Raw genomic sequence first — 24,444 nt, 5'->3', positions numbered from 1 at the left:
GTTGTTGTTGTTTTTTCCCTGCAGTTAAGCTACGTGGCTGTGCGTGCCTCCCACCTCCAGAGAAGGGGCTTGCTGGGCACGGTGTGCCACCTCTGTGCCACCACCTGCACAGGGACAGGGCCAAGACGGGACAGGCACACAGCATGTACAGGGCTGCTCCGTTAGAGCACAGCTACAACTTAGACAAGCGTGCCTGTAATTAACGCAGCATTGCTTTAATCAAACTGCAGGCCAGTTGCGTAACTTCACTTACACACTAGTGCCTATGCCAAACTGGCCGAGCTCAGTCTGATCACGTCATACCTAAGACCTTAGGCTCGCAGAGGGCTTCTGACATCTCTGATGGGAAAACAGCCTCAGCGCAGTGGTGTGGGGAGCCTGGAGAGTTGCTGGCACTCCAACAGGCTGAAAGCTGGCTTTGTCATCCCTGCGGACAGCAGTGTCACTTCCATCCAGGAAGCTGGCTGCTCCAGCACGCTGCTGAAATAAATTTAGAAAATATAGTCACTGTGGAAAGCGACATCGTACATTGAACTCCCTCACCCATAGACGAGAACAGAGATACACAAACGTGGTGGGGTACCTCCAGGAATGGCTTTTCTCTCGAGTGGACTAACCTCACCACGTGAGCTGCCGTGGGTTTAGGCCCACAAATGGGAAGTGCCAGTGACACAGCCTCAGGCCTCCTGTGCTCCCGGCTCGGGGCAGACTCATGACGGAGCTGCTATCCCGCCACCCCGGGGGCATTCACCGTGTCACGTCGGGGCTCGTCCTCGCCTGGCACCGTCTTGTGCTCCTTACCACTGCAGCACCCACCCGACCTCATCATACGGCGGTGTGGAAACGCTCCCCTACATTACCAGCAACAACTGTCGACGGTGCCGCTGTTTCTGGACTCACAAATCCACAAGAAGAGGTGAGGGTTGCTAAGCAACTCGGCCCCTTTTTCCTCTTATGCCATTTCAGTTCCTTCTCAGTTTTATGCTCCGTGTCTGCGGCTGCTTAATTTGATCCTATTTGCAGTGACAATTTAGGGTCTTGTGCCTTGGATACCAATTCACACAAAATGTACTGACGGTCACACTTAAAAAACACATTTGGGTTTGGAGCTTGTGAAACTGAAATGAGAACTTGGGCTTGCTTCCTGCTGGAGCGGTGTTCTCCAGCCCTCGCCGTACTGTCCTGGGGCCATGAGCTCTCCCCGTGCTCCTCTCTGTCCTCCTGAGCAATCTTTGATGGCATTTAATGAACTAATTATACTGCTCAGAGATTCCTGCTCTGCTACTGAATTAGCCAGCCTCAGGCCTCTCGCTCGCTCGCTCTCACTCCGTGTATTTTTGCTGCTGCTGTAACATGCAGAACATCCGTCACTAAAATCTAAGCTCGCATTTCCTGAGCATTCTTTAGCTGAAATTCCTGATGGGCAGAGCATGCGAGAGGGCACGGCAATTGCACACGGCAAGTAAAAAGTCAGCAGTGTTACCATGTACGGTACCTAACAGAACTGAGGTGTCTGGAAAACAAGTGTTTATGTTTCTCCCAAAGAGGCAGTGACAAAGTGGGATTTCCAAGCGCTTTGAGTTCTCTTGGGTAACACCCGTGGGAGCATACCCTTGTCCTGGCCTTGGGTTTCGTGTTGCTGGGAAGAGGGGGCTGCACTGCTGCCTGCAGGAATCTGCCGCAGCGTTTCCAGGCAGGTATTGCCCTTATGGCTCTCAGAATTTAACGGTGAGATCGCTCTCAATACTGCCTAAAACGACAAAGAAAACCAATTTCCAAGAGCTAAGCAGAGAGATAAAATCATATTAATTTTGAAACATTAAAAAACGTAAGGAAAAGGCAAACTTAAAATACAACTGACACCACCCACTTTCATTCTGGCTTTGATTTTCTAGCATTTTGTGGAGATTACAAGTCATATATTAGTAATACATGCCATAATGCACAGCGTGTCACAAGAGTAGCTAAACAGATATGTGACGACTATATACCGTTCTATTTCATAATTGTTTTTCTATTAATTTCCAAAGTGCATTTACTCTCTAAGCAGTCCTTGCCCCTCTTTATGGAGTTCTGCATAACATGCTTTTTCAACCTTCACTCTGGCCTGTTCTGGTTTTCCCTCCACCAGGCACTTCAGAAATTCCTAAATAAAATCAATCCAGTTATCCTACATGGGGAATCTGGAGGGCCATGCTCATCAGAATATGCTCTGCACATATTAGAAAATGAATAAAAATCGACCTTAACATCCATTCTTCTTAATGTGCTGCTGCCAGGTATATTGCAGTTCAGCAAGGCTTTTAAGCAGAACTGAAAATTATTCATAAGCTCAGCTGAGTGCTTTGGGTACCGCAATGTTTTGCTACATACTTAACAGAGGCACATTCCACACTACACTGCGGGAGCTGGGAAGAACAGGTGGAGGATAAAATTACACGAGTAGAAAGGACCCATTCCCACAGCATTTATCCTCTGAGCAGGACCCTGTCCTCCAGGTGGCATGTCAAATACAGGGCCTGGGCGTGGGGATGGATTGTGTGTCTGCTGTCAGGAGCTGGAGGGCCAGGGAGCCGGCAGCACCGTGTGGCACTGAGGTATCGCTCCTTCGGCGTTCGGGTGAGGACCAGCCGCCAGTGCTGCAGCAGAAAGCGACAGAGCGGCTGTCGTTGTCTGTGAACTTGTCACCAGGTTGCCATCAGGCCATTTGTGTGCCGGATAAATTAGTAATCAGGAAAAAGAAACAATCTCTTTAGCAACTTCTCGCTCCCTGTTGTAATTCGTGATCTGCTGACAAACCTCTTGGCGACTCAAACAACGCTGCTATTTATGGTTGCGTTCGGCGTCGAATCGCTAATTGTTGCTGCTTTGCTGAGAGTGACAAGGAAATATGACAGCTAAATATGATATAATTTATGAGAAGAGAAGGCTGTAATGCAATTATGGAGGAACACACTTTTTTACTAATGTTATATTTGTAATTTAATATATTCGTATTCTATTATTAAAACATGAGGTTCTGTGTGCTGATCTGCATAAAAGTCAGGCAGTTCGAGCTGCATTTCGGAGACAAGCAACTACTCCCAACACAGGCAGTGAAGTATTTTTTATACAAGTGTAGGCATCTGTATAGTAGATAAGTTGCCAATAGAGTATATGGTAGGGAGCACAACAGAAGAGATATGAAAATGTGATGTAAGGGTTTATTTACATTTAGATATTAAATTTAAATTTTGTCGGGTTTTGGAAAAGCATGTAAAAATATTTAGGTTTGTTGCTTTCAATTCCTTCTCATGTATTCCCTGGTTAAAGGCAGCAGAACATGCGGCTAGCTCTGTCTTTCAGCACAGAGCCACAGGGAGCCACGAGTATCTATTTCCCCTTTAAATGTACCAGAAGTGGAGTCTAATAATGAGCCACAGCTTTACCTGGCATGGATGATACAGCTTTCCAAGGGAAAAAAAAAAAATAAAGAAGAAGAAAAAAAAGGTGAGGTAAGCATGATATGCCACAGCAACTACAAAGGAAATCAGAGCAGAAGATCCAGGTTCACAGCCATCATGATGTCAGCTCTTGTTCAGTGCTGGAAGTACCAAGGCCATGCTTCATACCATTGATAGCTTGAGATGCCTGTAGGCTGTAATAAAATTCATCTTCTGCACTGTAAATCTTTTCTCTTTAAGCTTGGCAGAGGTAACAAATGTGCATAAAATTGAAGTGAAAGTGATTAAATCTCACTCTGAGCAAGTATTGACAGATCTGCCTTGCTTTTGGATGCTGTGGGAGCTTCTTTCTTTGTGGCCTGTGCTCAAGATAATGAAAACCAGTCAAGTGATGAAACTTATATATCCAAAGAGGATTTTCACTTCTGTGTATTTGTTTTTAATATGTTGTTGGCACAGGCAATGCAGTTACTTCAAATCCTGTTATCCACTTCTGGCAGGGGACAGGTCTACACTATCACTGCCCCCACCACCTGTCAGGCAGGTCAGATAATAGTTCAAAAGGGAAGAGTTTTAATAAATTCTTGTGTTTTAAAGAAATGCTGATATTTCCATGTGGCAATACACAGGCTCATTTCCGTAATTTAGAGTAAGTGTGAACACATCCTTCTTGCTGGGTTGTGTGGCTGCAGGCTGCATGAGGGCATCCTGAACTGGGTGCTTGCACGTGAGGAGAGTGGGGCTCTGTTCATGGAGAAGAGGAAAAAGTACAGTGCGTAACTAAGAGGACAACTCGCTCAAGTGCAAGTGTCGGTTGTTGCTTTCTTGTACGCAATGACATTGGTGTCAGGAAATGGGGATGCAGCTGATATGTGTATCTGTACAGAAGGCACGGTGCAGCATTGTGCATTCTGCATGCCACAGCTATTGGCTCACCTCCAATACATCTAAGTCAGTGGCCAGCTGATGTTGACATAATTATATGTATATTAATTACCATGTATATGTTACGTGCAAGAAGACAATCTGTTTTCACTGTTGGAAAGTCATCATCTATTAACGCTTAACAACAACACAGTGTATGAGATCTGTATCTATTTTCTATTTAAAGAACAGGGAATGCTCATGTATCGTGGATTAAAGCATGGTGAATTCTGGTGATGCTGATGTTTCGTTAGCATTCCCCGTTTTCATGTAAATTAATTTCTTTGAGAAAAATCAAATCCGTACCTGGTGCTAATTGCCCAATAATAATGAATATCTGACACTCCATAGAGACTCAGTTGAGGTAGACTGTTACTGAAGTCTTCATATCAAGACTGGAGCTTGTCTAGAAGGCACACTTCAACTAAGCTTCAAGATACTGGAGTTAATGCAGGAGCAGAGCTTGGAAATGTACCAGCTATGTAATGAGAGATGTGATCTCCTCTAGCCTAGCAGTCTCAAGAAACAGGGAAAAATGTCTTTCCTCTCCGAAAATAACCATGAAGCTTCTATTGATCACGTTATCTGAATTATGGATGATACTTTTGTCAACTACATTTTTCTGTTGAAACAGAGAAGTGCCAGAGATAATTTTATTGTCTGGAGCTGGGATACGTGGAGCCCATCTTTTCACGGGGAAGTTACAGAAGTGTACACTATCAAAAATATTGCTTAGTTGAATTCACTTGGCACTGGTGGTTCATTGTCATATTGAAAATGAGGAATGAGAGGCTGTGGTAGAATTTGTGAGAAAACTCATCTGGCAAAATTTCAGGTTTGCTGAGTGAAGTGAAAGCCCTGTAAGCATTAGAGGGGGTGACGTTATATGAACCAGCAATGGAGAGTATCAAAATCCCTTTCCTTAATATAGGAACTCTGCTGCTATTTGAAATTGGAGCGTGTAATGAATAAAGCTGAAGTAGATCACAAAATAATACATGTAATTACTTTGCAACCCATTTCCTGGTTATACATTTTTTTTCCACTGCATTTTACCTCACTTCAGCATTTGATAGTATACCACAGTTTATTGGATATTTGTGGTCTAGTCTTGCAGAATAATGAGTTTTATCTTCCCATGTGTTGAGTACCTTCATGCCCCAGAGAAGTTAAAGGGAAATGAAGAAGATCAGCATTTTGCAGGATCAGACCTTGATTGAACACACAGCACTAATTCCTGTGTAGAACATGGTACAACAGATAAATGGGGTTTGAGAATAATACTGTTAAAGTAGGTTCTTTAGAACAGGAGGTTCTTTAATGACAATCTTGAAAATACCTAGAAGTAAAAATGCTTTTTTTCTTTTTCTATAAAGAAGATAGTGAACACTGTGAAAAATATATACATTTGACTGCACCTTCATTCATAATAATCTCAAAATATTCTGTACTGTTGGTGGAGAGCCTATCCTTATTGAAGTAAGTATTTCTGAAAAGCATGCCACCTGAAAAATTAATGGTGGTGTCTGATTAATAATGCTTCTGACTGTAAGACACGCCAAGGGCAAAAAGGCCCCGACTTTGAGTAGCAAAGGGGGGTGTGTCTGGTGTCTGAGGCAGTCAGGATGCTCTGAAGGGCTGGTCCCACCTCTTCGCTTGGCAAGGGCAGTGGCCAAGGCAGAAAAAAGCGAAATGTTTTCAGCAGTCCCAGAAAATCAGCCGCATCCCTTTCTCTTACTTATCTTCCAGATGTGTATCAGGGGATGCTCTGAGGCTCAGGTTTGTTTATATATTCAGTTACTCTGTGCATAGTTGATCATTCACATTAATGAATTTTGTTGACTCAAAGTTGCTCTAAAAAAAAGAAAACACAAATGCTGAATAAGAATAGTTGATAATAACAGCAATGATTGGTAATTCTAACTTTTTGAGAATATCCAGAGTATAAACTGGTCTCACGATAACTCATTTAGTCAGAATATTGGATTTTAATCTTTCCAGCAAGAGCATGCATACTTCATACACATGTTTTTTTTAGAGCAGTGAGTGAGTAGAGAAAGACCTTCTCTGTATTCACTGGAACACAGTTCAATGTAAAATGCCATAGGCCCAGTACATGTAGTTACATCCTCATTACAGAATTTACATATAAATAGTGACATTTTTGTTAACATGCCTGATGCAGAACATGTTATCATGGTCCCTAAACTGTCAGTGTTGCCAAGGTATTGCACAATATTGTGCTTTGTATTTAGCTGTAAATATTTTCCATTTTTACTGACAGCAAAGTGGAGCATCATTCATGAAGTAGTTACTGACTAGTTTATGTTTGCAAACAGATTTGAATTGAAGGTCATAATTAGGAAAGCAGATACCTTGATCCCCACATGGTAAAAATCTCAGAAGTCGTAAATCCTGAATAAGAGATTTTTTTTTTCCCCATGGGAAAACCAAACTTAGTCCAGGAGATATAAGAAGCTGGAGAGAATGTCACTATTCTTTCCAAAAAAATTTATAATGGCATCTAGTTATGGTGTCAGAGCAGTGAAGCCAAACAAACTGCGAGAGCATAAAAAAATCAGTCTCTGGGTAGTTCTGCTGGTAGTGATAGCGAGACAGCCCTTCAGGTGCCGTAGCAGCAGCCTGCCCGGACTCACGTCAGTGAGCACGGCCGTGCAAAGAGACACGGGCTCGCTGCTAACGCCACCAACGCAGCACAGCTGCCGCCCAGTCCCGTGCTATCTCAGGTGGCTTTCCTCGGGGCTGCCTGCCCAAACGAAGGACCAGCGAGAAGCCCCTTCAAAGCGTCTCTCTGCCGACTGCTTTGGTGACCGTCTGCCGGTTTTCTTTCAGGCCCTGCTGCAAAAAAGAAGTACGTCAGTTATAACAACCTGGTTATCTAGCCCGCTCAGCCACGTGGCGCGGAGGACGGAGGAGGACTTCCACCCGCCGCGGGCACAGGCCTCCTCCTGGCCGCGGGGCGCCCGCGCCGGGCGGCGGAGGCCAGGCCACACGCGAGGAGCCACGCTCCCCACGGCCGCTCCGTGAAGGCCCCGCGTCGCCCTCGGCTCAGTGGGGCGCGGGCGCTGCCGTGGGCCCTGGCCCTGGCCTGGCCCTGGCCCTGCTCCGTCCGCGGGAGCCGCCGTGCCCACGCGCCGCCTGCCACGCGGGAGGAGCGGCTCCCCGGGGGACCGCGTGCGGCTGCGAGGACTCACAGGGGCTAATTCTGTCTTTATATGTACTTCCAGACTGCAAGTTTTTGAACTTTCTGTACAGTTTGTGAGGATTTTTTGCATATGGCCATCCATGTCGTTCCGAGTTCACTGTTTGTTTTTTGAATGCACAGTTTCATTGAGGCCCTGTTCTCTCAGACTTAGAACATTAAAAAAATTAAAAATCTAAGGATTTAAAAGACCTATGTACATGACTTGTATGATTGCTACTGTATCACTGCAATCCATATACGTTATTTTTTTTAATGAAACAAACAAAAGAATTTAAAGACCAAAAACTGTGCTGGCGAAGTTAGCCCCCACCCCCCCACACCCGCCCCCTTCACAACTTCGATGGGCTGCAGAGGAAGCAGACAGGATTTTTGCTGAGTTTTAGTACAGGTCTTGATATTTGGAATGCATGCCAGTAATGTATTTTATGGTACATGTTAATAATTTATGTTTGATATTTGTATTTGTGTTCTATTTTGTTATTTTATTTAAGGTATATGACTATTTTGCAATAATTTCAATAATTCTTATGATATTTGGAAGAAAGAATATGGCTTTTACATGTCTTGAAGTTTTTTTCTTTGTTGATGCCCCACCATGATTGACCAGTGTGATAAGGACTTACAAAAGCATGTATGTTTTATACTGTTTGTAATAAGTAATTTCGTTAATCTTGCTGCTTATGTGCCAATTTAGTGAAACCGATCTTTGCCGCAAACTCCTCCCTTCCTTTCCATTCTCTCGATCCTGTGATATTATCCAAGAATGTATCAATAAAGGGTTTTGGTTAACTTTTTTTTATTTACTCCAATAAATATATTTTTTCAGTTGTTCCCTCCCCCTTCCCCCTTGTGACTACAGTTTATTTCATGGTGGTGTCAGACAAGGAAAGCCCAACGCCCGACGGAGAGGCCCTCGGGCTCTGTGCCCAGCGTGATTCTGGAAGGAGCTGGGGGAGCTGCTCCTCAGTAAGACCTGAACCACAGCTGCTGAAAGAAGTCCTGTTTAACGTGTGCCAGGCTGGGCCTCAAAACTGAAGCCATCCACAGCACAGGCAGCTTCTCAAAATGTAATCTGTGCATGCTTTTCTCCTCACGTCTCCGCCAGCGCAGCCCTGATGAGTCTGAATGAAAGGGCTCAGTCACTCTTCGGCCCCATCACATCGGATGGGGGGCATGAGCTGAAACTGGTGTGCAGGGGCAGAATGGAGGAACACAGAAGTGGGGAAAGCCAAAATGAATGTGGCTCTGGCAACAGGGATAGTGCAGGAAGTGCTTCTGTTACCTCTGAGACCATGTATCATTATTATTATTGTTGTTATTATATCACAGAGCTGCACAGATGTATTACGGACCCTTTCAAGAGCAGAGACAGCATGCTAACCCAAAGTGTTCAACTTTGTTCTCAATGAGAGATTTCAGCAAATGTGGTAGGTATGGTAAGCTCCTTTCAGGGAGAAAAAATAAAATGCATTTTTAAGCACTAGGATCCAGAACAAACCCCAGAAACTAATGTTTAGTCACGCAGAGAAAGTCCTCCTGTCTGTGTTTCTTGGTCTCTGAAGCTCCCTTCCACTGTTGAGTCTTCTTTATGACTTTGAAGGATATTATTTTCAACAGCCACTAAAAAGCAGTTAAATCAACAGCTACTGAAAGTCAATCTACCAGGCAATTGTTGAGTGAGCTGGGGGAAAAAAGGGAAAGGATTTAGACAAGAGGTGAGAGGAAACTCATTCAAATTGCAGCACAGCACCTGCACGCTGCCTTCAGCATAGTAACAGTATTTTGGGTGCAATGTGACGATTACTTTGGAAAGTATTTAGCCTCCCATTTTCTCTAGACAACTTGATCAATTACACTGATGAAGTTAATCAGCATCAAAAGAGACTTTGACAGCTGCAGGATGGGCCACAGTGCATAGTGATGAAGACCTCTGTGTCAGACCTTGATTGACTCTTCATGCGTATAAGCATGTGGGCTGGATAGATCCTGGTAAGGCCTTCTTGTGGTTGTTTTAATATTCATAGATATAATAATGAATTACAGCAGACAAAAGATTAAATTCTGCTCAAGTAAAGGCTTTGTTAGCAAGAAATGAATTATCAGCCCAACAAATAATGAAGACAGAGAGGCTCTGCAACATTATCCATTTTCTCTGTGCTGTCCATAATCACAAGGACAGCATCCAGCTAAAATAAGTATGTTGCTATCAAACAGTGATTCTTGCTCAAACTAAGACCTTTTTTTTATTTTTTTCTGAATGGGAAAAAAAAGGTTTGTTTTTTTTTGTTTTTCCTTTTTTGGAGTGGGGGGGGTCATGGGGAGGAGATGGAGGAAATGGTGCTGTTGAGATGAAGTGCTGTGGATTCCTTTTTAATTTGTTCACCCAGGTGATGTTGCATTAGATCCAACAGCAACTAAAATCTGAGCATTTCATTTTCCTGCTTATTTTATTTATACCCAGGTATGGGTGTCACGCAGGTGCACACACACAGGCACGCACAAAGTGACTGTGGCAGCCCAAAGCCTCTAGTTCATGAGCTGCATTGTTCGCTAAAGGTGAGCTGGCTGATGTTTTATACATCTTACTGCAGTTGGCGCAGCATTTCCTTTGAACATGCACAGACCCTGCATCAAAGTTCTCTATCATTTACTTTACGTTAACACAGTCAGTCTTAAATGATTTATCCAGCCTGAAAAGCTTTCTAGCCTGATCACTGCCTGAAAACGTAAGTAAATCAAGGAGGAATGAAAAGTCTGGAAATATTTTCATATGTCAAAGTACTACACGGAATGTGCTCGCTTTGATCAGTGTCATTCACCAGTGTCTTCTACAAGCAGCTTTCTGCTGAAGCCAGTGCAGGCCAGCTCCTGTGGGTACAGCTTCCCTGCTGGGACAACTGGAAGTGCAGCGTCTGACCAGTTTCTCCATGCACAGCGTGTAGAATTCAGGAAAGCAGACCTGTATTCATACATCTCTGCTATACCTAACTATATAGTGAAGTACATTAAAAGCTATATATGTGTGTGTGTATGTACCTTCATATATAGATAACTATATGTGTTGCATACATAAATACATATAATTTATTATCTATATAAAGTTATGCTTTTATTAACATATTTATGGATGAGTATTGGTGTTTAATAATATAAATACATTATTAAGTTTTTGAGTCACCACTCCCTCTCCACCACTATATATTAAAACGCTGAAGTGAGTCACAGAGGTGAGTAGCAGAGGCACTGTTCTAGCAGCTTTGATGCGGTGAAGATGTTACATTGCAGAACGTTGATCTTTTTTTTTTTTATCTTAGAAGCTACACCATGCTATTACACCCACACATTTTCAAACCAAAACTGAGCCCTTAGCTCCATTTAGAGTCCTTTATTTTACAATCAACTGTACTTACCAGCAGTGCAGCGTTACCTTTGTTTTCATAGCTTCATCTTATTAACAATTCCCTGCACATTTGTATCAATACTGGTTTTTTGTCCTGTAGCTGTGAACTGAAAATATGCATGTGTAGCATCACGTATTCTGGCATGTAAATGATAGCTGTTGATGACGTGCCATTCCCTGAGTAAGAAGGACTCAGTTTAGACAAGGAAAGCTTGTGGGATTTTCCCACCACAAAAGCCATGAGCTTATGTTAGAGCACGCAACAAGAAATGTGTAGAACTAAATAAAGCTAGCTCTTCCATGGCTATAAAGGAGACAGACAGACGAACACTCAAGGCAATCATAAGTTAAGTGCACAAGAGCACACCCGGTAGAGCTGCAGCCACCAGGGCCGGGGAGAACACCCCGCAGCACTGCTGGTGCTGTGGGGCGCAGCAGATTATCTGCACGTGTGCACACACAGCCTCCGGCATGCAATAGAGAGCAAACGCCCAAGGGAATACATTTTTCACTTACGTCGTGATGAACATACTGTGAAAAAAGCCTCTGTGATTACATTAAAAAACAATCCCGAAGAACGGGAGTGGGTTCTTCTCTTGACATTTATTATTTAGACTGAATCCAACCCAAACTGTATTAGTATGTTAATGCCAAGTTTATTGTTCATAAATACCATTGCAGAGTTAAGTTTTCTGGACATGCTATATGATAGATAATGACAATTATTTAGGCTGAGTCAGAGCCTAGTCTTTATTTGTGACATTAATTGCCTTTATATATAATTAAATGCACTATAATGCTTCCATATACAGAGTCTGTGCATCCATGAAAGTACTAATCAAACATTTTTATTAATTTCTAAGAGCTTTTTGTAAAGGCTTTGATACAGTTGAGTGTTTTTCAGTAAACAGTCTTTTTGATAAGATGCTTAGCAAAATGTTTTTATAATTGCTCTTTGTGCTACACGTGTAATTAATATTATTTATAACAGATTAATAAAGGCGAGGGGTGAGACGCTGCCTCACCCAGCTGGGCGGGCATCTTGCCTTTGCCTCCCCCGGAGTCAGGATTCCACCATCAGCCCACAGTGTACCCGGCCCTTCCAAAACTGCTTCAAAAAGATGGATTTTGGCTATGCTGAGGGCGGCTGTGTGCATGACATTATAAAAGCTTGAGGCCGGTTGAATTCAGGCCATGCCCTGGGGGCCTGTTTCTGTCAGTTCTTCACCTTCACCCCAGGAGGTTTCCTTGCTGCACTGCTGCCCCTGCACAGCCCCTGCACCCATGCACCGCATTTTGGGGGTGCTTGCTTTGAGCCTGGGTCAGCGTTTTTCAGAAAGGTCCCATTTGCTGCATGCCCAGTATTTACAGCCCAGCATTTTTTGGGGTGCCCGCAGGAGCAGGAAGCCATGCCGCCCGCACCACTGGGGTTGCCCTGTACCGCGACTGGTAAATCAGCGAGCTCCAGCAGGAAGCGCGATCGCGTTGCCTTAACGAGCGCTGTTAGCATGTGCATGGCAGTGCCCTTATTTTCCAATATTTCTATTTATTTCTTTTTCACTGTCTCAATATAGCCATTGAGCTTTGTATTTTTATCAGGCATTTATTTTCAGAAACAGTTTTATTTTAAGTAACTGCTTTATTTTTAAGGAGAATTTTACTGCCTGAGAACTCTCACTTTTTTCCCTTAAGAATGATCTCAACTTCATTTTTTTCCCCCAGTGTTTTTTTTTTATTTTTTTTTTTTTGTGCTTGTAGTATACTTGGCTGTATATAATGTACAAAAATAAAAATAGTCCCTGTATGAAATAAAAACAGTACTGGCTTTCCCTTCCAACTGCTGCTGGAAACTTGGAAGGGCTAGGCTGTATTTTGCACTGCTTAGCAGAAGAGCCCATGTGCAGCATATGCCAATGCCTTTAATCCTCTCTTGGTCATTAGGACCAAGAAAAAAATTGAAAATTCATTTTCAATTATTAATATGCTGTTGTTGAGAAATATGTAGTCATCAGCCTATTATAGCTCTGACTCCTCTGCCCCCTCCCCATCCTTTTATTAGCACCATGCTCACACAGTACCTGAAAGCCATGAATAAAAAGGTGAAATTGTGTTTCTTGAGATCAGGAGAGAAAGTAAGTACATGTGCCTGCAATCATTTTCAAACCTGCAATGCAGGTGTGAAAGAACTTGACCAATGACAGCAGGTAAAAAAATATCTGTTTTTCAGTCTGGACATATGCAAGTGATGTAGTGAGGTAAATGGTAGAAAAGACTGGAGTTTTGGATGTCAGTGAACAGATGGCTGAAAAGGGTAATAATTTACATGTGATGCTGCCTGCATACATCAAATTTGGTAGGCTCTAAATATTATGAAGCAATATAACGAAGTTAAAAATTAGCCATTTTTCACAATGATGCAAAAAATGTGCTTGAAATTCCTCACAAAGTAACCATTCAGATGTACTTGTTCCGAACTATCCATTCTCATTTCCACAGACCGAGCTAATCAAGACGAGCTCCGTGTATGCCAACGGCAGGCACCACAAGGGCTGGATCTGACACGTTCATGCCTGAGGTCTTTTATTTTGGGCTGAATATTGAGTAGATCTTAGCTTCAGTCAATGGGGACAGGAGAATCATTTTAAGCCAAGATTTTCATGAGGCGGAGCAGCTATTTCCCTACCGAATCTTGCTGGACTCCTCCACAGCAGCCAGCAGCGTGCAGGTGGCGCCCAGTGGGACCGTTCTGCGCACCCCACGAGAAATCACGGTGGTATCCACATTTTCTGAGTCCCTGCTCCCTTGTTTGACGGGGTCCCTGATGCTGTTCCACTGCCGGCACGTTATCAAAGAGCAATTTTACAATGCTGGGTTTGACCCTGGGATTCCCCAGTGCTGCAGCCGAGGGCACTGCCCCAGGCAAACGGCATGAAACTAGGGGAAAAGATGAAAGTGCATGAAATACAAGGTGCATCTGAGCCCTGGTTATGTAGGTAGGCACTGTTACAACTGCAAAAGAAAGAGGTGATAGGAAAGTACCTCGTGCCCCTTGGCAGCCGCAGGCCAGGCGATAGATACCCCGCAGGAGGTGTTCACGGCGGGGTCCAGAGCCCCGCAGTGCAGACTGCAGGAGCACATCACAAGCCTGCAGCTCAGGAACGTGTGTCCTGCTCCTCACAACCAGAATAAACCAGGCTATTTCTAGCATAAATTAACCTGCTACTGGAGTTGCGCAGTCTGTGACATATGCCCCGTAAGTCACCACAAGCAAGAGCTGAGACAATGATTTTCATTTTGTACAGGTGCTTGTGTTTTTTTTTTTTTTCTTTTTCTTTTTTTTTTTTTTCCTTTTTGAGAAAACTGCAACAGTGTAGAAGACTTGTCCTTTAAAAGGGGGGACAACTCCCTGAGAGGAATTGCACTCTCTTGGGAGCCAGAGATCCGTGGTCTTCAGGCTTAATTCTTAAAGAGCTTTGTCTTTTTTATCTGCATGCCAGGATGTGTCATAAATTCTGCCAGCCTCTATCCTATACCTTAACCATGAATTGTATAGCGTACAGGATGACGTGCTTGTATACACACACACACCCTTTTTCTTAACAGGCTGCTGATATAAAAGCCTGCCTTTTCAAAATAATCCATAAAAAACAGTCCAAAGCCCATTTTTGCCTGGATTATTATACACATTGTATTCACTTTGCAGACAGCAAAATCACAGAGTGAATATTAATGATTGTGATTTTACTCTGGTATTATTTAAAACTAAAATGGTAAATGTTTACTTACAGCCAGCAGGATTTTTTCTAAGTAAGGATCATTTATTTCAGGCCACCGTTGGACTTTGTCACATAAGAATTTGGGGAGCGGGAGCAGGCAGAGCGAGGAGGTTAATGCCGCCTACCCAAACACGGGAGCATGGCTGCACTCTGACACGGTGATGGAGAGACAAACAGTGCTGCCATGGAGGGCAGAGACTGATCGAATTCCTCCAACCACGCTGTCAGGTTCTATTTTTTAACTTAGGAAGGTGCTCGTGGTTTTAGCCCCGAAGTGCCAGGCTCAGCCCTTGCTGGCAGAAATACATCAAGGCTGTTGTTAAGCAGCAAGTTTGCCTTTCTTTCATCCTTGCTGACGCTGCTGTTGTCTTCCAAAGGTGGCAAAAAACCTTCCTTTACCTCAGGAACTGGAAAAAAAAATGTATATTTGTGTGACGTGTCATTAAAACAGTGGGGGATTGGGGCTGTGCTTTGCTAAAGACTTTTAGATTTTTGAGGGTCAGGATCAAAAAATTGAACAGCTTCTTGAACACCAACTGCGTTCCACAGCCAGGAGCATCCCGCAGCCATCCTAAGGCCAGCTGGGGAGGAATGCACCGTATTCTCCCCAGATTAACCAACAGTGAATTAAAAGTCTTCATCAAAACCTCTTCTTTTTGGGCTGCTACATCCTTTATAAATTTTTTACAGGTTGACTCAAGCTGTCGAACATGTGTTAGTCAAAGAGGAAAAAATAAACCCTTTAGGGTACATGTGGGTAGTGCTTAGTGAAGTATGAATTTATGCACTGCAGTACCATATGGAAAAGCATAAACACGCATTTTGCCCATAGATAAGTGACTCAGTGTTAACTTTTGTTCTGTTTATGAAATGTTAAGATAGGAAGATCTTGAGGAAGCTTCCCAACTAATTCCTGTTAATAGAATAAAGCAGTGCAGTAGAAAGTACAGAAGGCAAATGAAACAGCCGTTCTTCGTTATAATGCCCGGGCTTTAGCAGGAACTTATCACTCTGCCACTTGATGCAAAATGCAAAACTACTCTCAAAATAGTGTTTTAAAAGTATATCGTCTAGCCATCATCTAGCCAAGCTGTTTTCATTAATAAGGTGAGCTCTTTTTAAGGACTATTTCATTTAGTACAAAATGTGTTTGTCTGTTGTTTTTCATTTATAAACACAGGATAAAGAGGTAACTTGTTGAAATAACTTACCAGAATGTGACTTCTTGTGCCAGTCCCTTCTTCAGCAGTGAAATTAATTTTATATGTAATTCATCTCATAGTACTTATACAATGTGACTAACATGTGGACTGTTGATGCTATTCAGCGAGCAAATGGGTTTTCTTGGCAGCCTAATGGTCTGTGCAAAATGTATTTGAGTAGCTTTAGCTATTTTTCTGAACCCATTAGCTGCTATGAAAATCTTTAGTTAACCTAATCTTATGACTCCATCCGTCATAAAGTGTCATCTACTCTGTGCCACGGAGTTCAGGGGGCCCAGTCATTGCTTCCAGCCCTCACCCAAACAGAAGTTCGTGGCAGCTCCTCTTCCCTTTGCTCTTGCTGCGCGGACAAGGGTTAAGGCTGGCCCCTCAGGCCTCTGCACTGCTCCCCCACACGTGTGCCTGCTCCACCAGCCTCCGGCTTTCTGTCCTCAGCCTGATGTATTGGAAGGGGCAAATCCTGATTTTTATCTGCCTGATAAGAAGCCCTGTAGAACTGATAACACATGATTTGTGATGGATTAGTCAGCATGGGAAAGGTCTTAAAGCCAGGCCCCAGGAGCGTGTCCCGAAGTCCTGGCACGGCCAGCAATGCTCCAAGAGGCTGATGAGGACAGCTTAGAACTTGGGGCTGGTTATCCCCGCCTCGCAATTAGTTCTAAAGCGTGGTAATTAGGCTATGGTGCGTGAATCAGCCTTTTGTTTAAGGTCCGTTAGGCAATAATTGTGTATGCTGGCATGTGATTGGCCTGGGACAATTTTCTATGTAATTTCAATTATTATCCATGGGATGAACATTACTGGCAGATAATGGCTGCTCCCTGCGTGCCTGGTGAGACGTCTTCACAGCAGGGGACACCGACCCTGCTCTGCACACAGACCCTACTTCAGCCCCACCATGGGGTCAGTGAAGAATTATTCAATTCCGTATCTTCTTCCCCATTTCTGGCAGTTGTCCCCCACAGTACCCTTCATTTTCTGATCCAGTTCGCTGCAGGTCGGTGACGGACTCTGGCTGACAGGCCGGGGCCGCTCGTTATCAGCACGCGTGTGGTGGAAGTGCTCAGACCTGATGGAAACGAATTGGCAGCTTCTCAGAGAAGGATCCAGTCTGCAAGTTTAAACTAACAGCAAGGCCCACATCTACAAAGGCTTTAACACACGTGCAGGGTTTAGAGAGGCTCTGACCACCTCTGCTAGGCCCATCTTATCCCACATGTTACTGTCAGTATTAACAGATAAATATAAACATAGCCAGAAGTGTAAATATAAATATAAATCACACACACACATCTATGGGTACTTTTTCTATTTTGACAGGTGCAGATTTGCCGTTTAAACCCTGGCTAATTCCCTTTGTGTGGGTGTGACACAATAGGCAGTGTGACCACCACAAACTGTGCCATTCCCTTGCACAGACCCATCCCAGAGCTGCACGGGGACAAGGCAAATCTGAAACGTTCCTGGAGAACTGTCTCAATTTAGTATCGGCTCTTAATTCTTGTTATTTATTCATTCTAATGCAAACTGGAGATTTTTGATGGACCCGAAAGTTTTTTAAGACTATTACTTAATCATGAAATGCTCTACCTAAATGTTTAGATTCCAAAAACTTTACGGTCTGTTGTTACCTTTAAATTACATCACTGCTGAGCTCTTAGGATAATAAGTAGATGAAAGGTATTATTACAACCTTTTGGTGTATGTGGCTAGTTTGTCAGCACTGGAGGACAAACTGGTGATAAAGGTGTCTGCAGAAAACATTTCTTTTTTTATAAAGAATATACAATTTCTCTTTCAAAGAATGTGCAATTTTTCTGGGAAGCAAAATGCAGGAGACTAATTCCCTGCTCACAGCTCCAAGTGTTTTCTGGCCCATATTTTTGGCTCTGTGACTGCCGGACTTGTGTGCTCAGTGGGTGCCTGTGCTGGGGCGTGATGGAGCTCCAGGAGGAGGGAGCTCGGCTGACCGTGCCGCAGCAGCGATGCTGGGCACTGCCTGGGGTGACCCCGGCCAGGGCACAGAGCCCAGTGCTGGGCTCCCAGTACAAGGCCCAGTCCCTCCGTGAGCCCGTGACTGTGGGCTGTGCGGGGCAATGCTTCACCGCCTCCCTTCTTCCCACTTCCCACGTGGATTCCAGGAAGGTTTCCATATGCTCAGCAACATGCATTGCCCTGAACCGCAATGACAGAATGTCTTTCTTTTCCACCTGCCAAAATAACTTTTAAGCAGTAGGCTTTGTCTGGTTTTATCACAGGCTTATTGTCCCAGGAGAGATTTATTAAATCCAGCAAATGACAGCAGTTCTTTCTCCAAGTCACAAGGTTTTATCTTGTTGTTAAAAGTTTTAAACAGCATCTCACACAACAATGAACATCACATACATTTCAATGAGCCCTTTTGAGGAATAAATTCAGTTAATCTGTGATGAATGTATCACAATCTATTGCTTTTTAACTTACAAAAATGACTGTCTCCTACTACATTAAATCATAAGATAAGAGGCTTGCTCTTACTTTTCAGTTGGTATAACCCTGTATCTGCTCTTTCAGAGGCCTCGGAACAGATAAATTATACAGCATGTGTCTTTTCCAGCTGCTAGAAAAGATGGTTAGTGACTCGGTGGAGATTACTGGCTGTGAAAAGTCAAGCAACAGAGCATCAGTAAGGAGCAGGGGGAGTATTTCTGGCTTCTTTGTGTCTTCTGGTTGCTGCTTCCATACTCTCTGTGGGTCCCCATCACCATGAGCATGTGTGGCCAGTATTAAGCACAGCTGGGCTAATTCATCTTAGCCATGAACCAGGTTAATGCATTATTTACATGGGAAAACTGGAAGGATCTACAAGTAAGGAAAAAACAGGAATGGCTATTAAAGTGAATTACTTGAATATTTCATACAGGTCAAAGCTGCATCCTGCCACAGAAGGACCATGTCTGAGCCCCTGTTCCCAAGGTTACTTTTTGCAGTGAAGATCTGTCTGGAGTGTTCAGTCTCGCCATAGTCAAGGAATGACTGAGATACAGAAGGATGCAAAGCACAAAATACATTTCCTCACAAGTATATTTGTCTTCATGTACATCTGCTTATCCATTTATTTTGTGAAGTTGATCCCAACACTCTAATTACCACTTCAGAAGCATTCCTTGTCCTAAAAATACTCCTCAGTTTCATCTCTTGTGTGAGGGCTGGAAGACAGTGTCTGCTGATTAAGTAAGCAAATGATGATGTGCCTTCAAGCAAATATGATTCAAAACTGCAGGGAAAAAAAAAAAAAGGAAAAGGAAAAAAAGAAGATCTACAATATTCACATGGAAATAAAAGGAAAAACTGAATGACGGGGAAATGTATGTGTACGGGGCATATGGCTCATGCAGATCTACACCCACGAATTTCATACACCAAATGTATTAAATTACCTTGTTGTTAAGGATTGGTCAGAGGATGATTGACGTCCACTACATTTGCAAAGCCTGGAGGGAATCCAAAAGAAAGTAGGAAGCGATACGGCGTGCACCACTCGGTGCCTGTGGGCTCTGCAGCCCCCGCAGGGACGTCATGCTGAGCCCAACTCCTGCCTTCGCCCCACACGGGGCATCCCCAGAAGGGCTGGGGCTGGCACCTGCTCGCCCTACAAAGCCAAAACTTCTGCTTCTCTTCAGACCTCTTGCAGATAGGGAAGTAAAAACAAGAGAAAGCCCTATAACAATAAATAAATGTATATGTTTTATATTGTTAAAGGAAGACAGGCTGATCCATCTGACTACCGAATAAATCACACCGGGCAGTTACAAGGATTTTTTTACCCTTAATCTTTTTTTGTCATTGTTGTTATTATTCATGAACATTCTCAATTTCTTAATCATGAAAGCAGTTGCTTAGTGAAATCTAGATCTAAGTTGAAACAAGCCCCTCTTTCTATGCACTCAGCTTTCAGTTATCTCCATCTAGACTGATTCATCTTTATCATTCTTACACCCTTCTCTTCTACAGACTTATCTACCGCTTTAGATCAGAGAAGAAGTATGTGGAATTGACAAGCCAGCAAAGGGGAGAAGCCTGACTCTTCCAAAGGCATTACTGAAACTTTCGAAGACCAATTCTTATCATATTTTATTTTGTTCTCCACTTGCATTTCCCTTTCCCCCTGTTTTTCAGACACTGACTTCTATCAGGCACACTGCTCTGTCTTTGTTATATATAGCAGCGGTAGGTGTATGATGAACTTGTGTGTGCGTGTGTTATTTGTGTCTGTGTATGGCTGCAGTTTGCTCAGAAACACCACAGTAAATCTCCGTATTAATACCAGTCCCTGGCTCTCACGTTCTGCTCAGCAGTGGCATTTCCAACAGGCACAGTGAGAAACAAAGGATTTACAAAGGGCCTTCAGCTTCATGCCTGGTGACCTTCTTGTAGGAAACTGGAGCAAAAGAACATCGGAAAAACCTAGAGATGTGCACTAAAGGGGAGGCAAACACAGCCGTGATGTCCCAGAGCGGTGGAGGTGGGCAGGGACCTCCAGGTGCCTCTGGTCCCCCAGCCCCAGCTCAGGCTCTTGTCCAGTTTTTTGACAACTCTGAAGTATGAGGACAGGCCTCAGCCCACGTCGGTGTTCCCATCTAACGGGGACAGCAGTGTGACTCCTTTTTTTACGGAGGTCTGGTCTTGGAAAGACCTACTTCTCTTCTCTGCAGAAATGTTATGGCAGTAAAAGTATTCTGCAGCTTTTTAACGGGATTGATTACAACCCGAAAGATATCTTTCTTTTCCTCACGTACATGCCAGTGTCTATGGGACAATACCGAGCACTGCTAGTCACCCTCAGGACAGGGATCCATGCCACATCTGGGGTAAAATTTACAGGCCCTGTTCAGATGACAGCACCTTCTGTGTCCACTTATGACCGACGACACTAATAGCAGTTTATAATGAAAAGGACTGCAGTACTGAGCTTTTAGTCTTTACATTTTTCAGGGTTTAGAGGTCATTATCAATGTCATTTGCTTCAAGAGAACCGCATCAAGAACTGTTTTGTGCAGGGAGTCACTTACCCAGTCGTATGTCTGCTGAGACTCACAGGAACCAACAGGTAAACTGAGAGATTGATAAAGCAAAATTCAATGTAGTTTAGGAATAAAACTAGAAAGAACATCTCAGAAATTTCTTAATTATTTTTCATCTTTGAACCACTGTTGATCCTTTTCAGAAACAAGAAACACAGTGAATAATGCAATAATCTACAACAGCTGATTCCTGTCACTTAAAAAAGAAAGAAAGAGAGACTAGAGTATTCACATATGATAAGCAAGGGTGGCGTACAAAATGCAGACACTAGAGGGCAAGGATGTATATACATTTACTAAGGAGGGCACAAGATATTGGGCACAGCATCTTGGGTGAAGAGAAACAGCAGCCTGACGACTTGCTCTGCCAGCCCTTGCCCTGTGCCCTCGAAGCCGGCATCATTTGCTTCATTCCCACCTCAGCACTGCCAGCTGATGACACTTCCTGAGCTGTGGTCTGCACCCGGGCACAGGTCCAGCTCTGTGCACACGCAGTGCATTGCTCAGAGAGCTGCCCGCGGGGTGCTGGTTCTGCGCAGAAAGCACGCCGAGCTCTGGGAGTGGCAGGAGGTTGCTTGTGCAACCCTAATTTGTTAACCTTAATTGTATCCCTTAATACAGCATTATCCATCCTTTAATTTCAATTAGAAGCCAGCATACTATTTTTCCCAAGAGACTCTAGCAGGGCAGTATTAATTAGCAACCTTCCCACATTTCATTTTATTCACATCATTCACCAAGAGCCCCAGGCCTTACTTGCTGTGACCAACACCGAACCTTCCTGAACATAACTATTCATGTAATTTAATATACTAACTGATACCAGTAACTAAATAATGCAGAATGATTAACCTTCCCGTCAGGCATTTCAGTGTTCTTTGTTCCAGTTTGAGTGTTTTAGACACAGGCAGGGTGCTCAGCAGCACTGCAGGGTGGTGCTCCTGCAGCTGTGCCCAGCCTACTGCTCTGCACTGGAGATGGCTCAAACTGTGCCTTCCTCAGGAACACTACTTTACCTCTTCTCTTAAAAGATATATATGGGTGTACATGTCTATATGAATGTATACATGCCCATATATACATACATCCATATACACAGACTGCAGAATCTGTAGCCGCTCCCATGTTTCTTCTCATAGCACAGAGCTCACATGCCAGTGCAGGAAAGGACAGAGTGCTGCATTCTAGTCAAAAACAAGTCATAAAACAAATAGGCATCTTAAGTCTGATAAAGTCTTCATGCCCCTGGGAGACTGCAATGAAGAGGAAGAGGGAGAGAAAGAGGGAGAGAAAGAGGGAGAGAAAGAGGGAGAGAAAGAGGGAGAGAAAGAGGGAGAGAAAGAGGGAGAGAAAGAGGGAGAGAAAAAGAAAAAGAAAAAGAAAAAGAAAAAGAGAAAAAGAAAAAGAAAAAGAAAAAGAAAAAGAAAAAGAAAAAGAAAAAGAAAAAGAAAAAGAAAAAGAAAAAGAAAAAGAAAAAGAAAAAGAAAAAGAAAAAGAAAAAGAAAAAGAAAAAGAAAAAGAAAAAGAAAAAGAAAAAGAAAAAGAAAAAAAAGAAAAAAAAAAAGAAAAAAGAGGAAAAGCTTCCCCTCATAGAGTAACTGAAGCTGATGAATAGCTTCTACCTGGCAAAAAAATATAAATACTACATACAAAATTAAAAAAAAAAAAAAGAAATCTAAAGAAGTCATCTTGGAACTGAAACATAGACTCTAAAGGTCAAAGGTGTAAGTTTGCCATACCATGACAGGAAAACTGCTGGCACTGTATAGCTGAATTCTACTTTGTAAGTGGAAAAGGAGTTAGAAGGAGAAGTAGCCAAAATCCTATTTGCCTAAAGATTCGACATAGTGGTTAGGTAATGCTTATGTTATGTCTCATTTTATGATGAGTCAAACTAAACTAAAATGTTACACCTATGCATCTGGGATTTATGATGCGATTCATAACTGTATGAGGACGTTTTATTTTATATCAGATCAACAGCCACCCCTACATAAAGGTTCAACAGATGACTTAAGAGCAAAAACATAAAAGATCTAGTTTCTAAAAACTAGTATTAAATGCAACAGGGCACATCATCAGGTCAAACTTCACAGAGTTTCTCAAGTTAATTCAATTAAACAAATAAATAACCAAGCAGTACCCGTACTGGAGTTTCAGAGGTAGTGAGACCACTGAACTGGAGAAATTCCCCATTAAACTCATGCATCCAGTTCGTGCAATTATGAATCATCCGTAGCCTTTTCTGCAGGTGCAGGGAGAGTATTTTCTGCATTTCTCTTTGTTCAGCTGGATGCTCCTCCATAGCTTGTTCATTCAAAGTAGAGAACCCAAGTGGGAGTTGATAAAAACAGAAAGAGTTGTTTAAAGCTTCCAATCTGAGAATAAAACTATGTAAAAGAGACCCAGATCTATTAGCTGTAAAGTCTTAAATGACTCAATAGCCAGCCGCCATCAATCCTATTCATGAACTTCAGCTTGCATTCCTATTATTCAGTACAGAAAAGATCTTGTCAAGAACTTTTCTGATACATTCAGCATCGGAAACTACTCGAAGTAGTTTTGCTTAAGTAGCAAAGGAGTTTAAGAGGCTGCCGATCTGCTTTTTAAACCAATTTTCATTGCCTTCCAAAAGCTGTCTGACAAACCACGAGTAAAACAATAATAATAATTTAATTAATCCAATAAATAAGAAATCTCCCTATTCACTTTCTAAAACAATAAAATGTGAATATTAGGAATCCAAATGCTGCTGCTCATTATATAGGGTCAAAGCTAATGCTATACATTTCTGCATAGCAAAAATCACCATCAGACTTAGAGCAAGTACATATCAACTTTGTTTAATAAATGAAGAGACTTCCAGTATGGAAAAGGACTAACTATAATTATTATTTCTAAATATTAAAAATAAATATTTATTATAAATATTTACTTTTTTTTTTATATACCACCACCAATATTTACTTAAACTCACCAACTTTTAGAAAAGAAGTGTTTGTTTTGTTAACAAAAATGCTAAGTAATTAGCATGTAAGGACACAATTAGTACACGTACCTACACGAACATCAAAACCAGTTAATATCCAGTCTTATGGCATTCCTTTTATTGGAAGCATGTGTAATGCCTTCATTCCCAATCGCAGAGATCCAGCTGGGGAATGAGCTGACAAATAGGTCATGGAAACAGATTTAACAGTGTGCTGACTGGACACTGCCTCAGGAACAGCTTGGGCTTCCCGAGATTTTGTCCAAATCCTATTTTCTCACCTCCTATTCCCAATGGCATTTTTAACAAAAAACAAGAATCCAATCAACAAGAGAGGGGTCAACATTTCACACCCAGGACCCTGCTCATAAATCAGAGAGTAAAATAAGCCATACCTCCC

The 24,444-nt window shown here is 42.8% G+C and overlaps 1 protein-coding gene across 8 annotated transcripts in view; it reads left to right on the top strand.

Moving 5' to 3' along the window:
• GRM7 (glutamate metabotropic receptor 7) overlaps positions 1-12,693 on the top strand; it is a 271,411-nt gene extending 258,718 nt beyond the window's left edge. For 3 of the 8 annotated variants that reach the window (XM_080605577.1, XM_080605583.1, XM_080605585.1), the window contains one exon: positions 7,221-8,380. In XM_080605577.1, coding sequence (XP_080461703.1) covers positions 7,221-7,270 — 50 coding nt within the window. In that variant the 3' untranslated portion in view covers positions 7,271-8,380. Of the gene's footprint in view, positions 1-24; positions 130-5,743; positions 6,912-7,220; positions 8,381-8,922 lie in introns of those variants that run through there. The other 5 variants (XR_013955340.1, XM_080605575.1, XM_080605587.1 and 2 more) reach the window with 5 other exon arrangements.
• Positions 12,694-24,444: the final 11,751 nt, after the last annotated feature.

This window comes from Anser brachyrhynchus, assembly GCF_964034855.1.
Source record: "Anser brachyrhynchus genome assembly, chromosome: 10".
Lineage (NCBI taxonomy): Eukaryota > Metazoa > Chordata > Aves > Anseriformes > Anatidae > Anser > Anser brachyrhynchus.
This window is presented reverse-complemented; position numbering and strand designations above follow the sequence as displayed.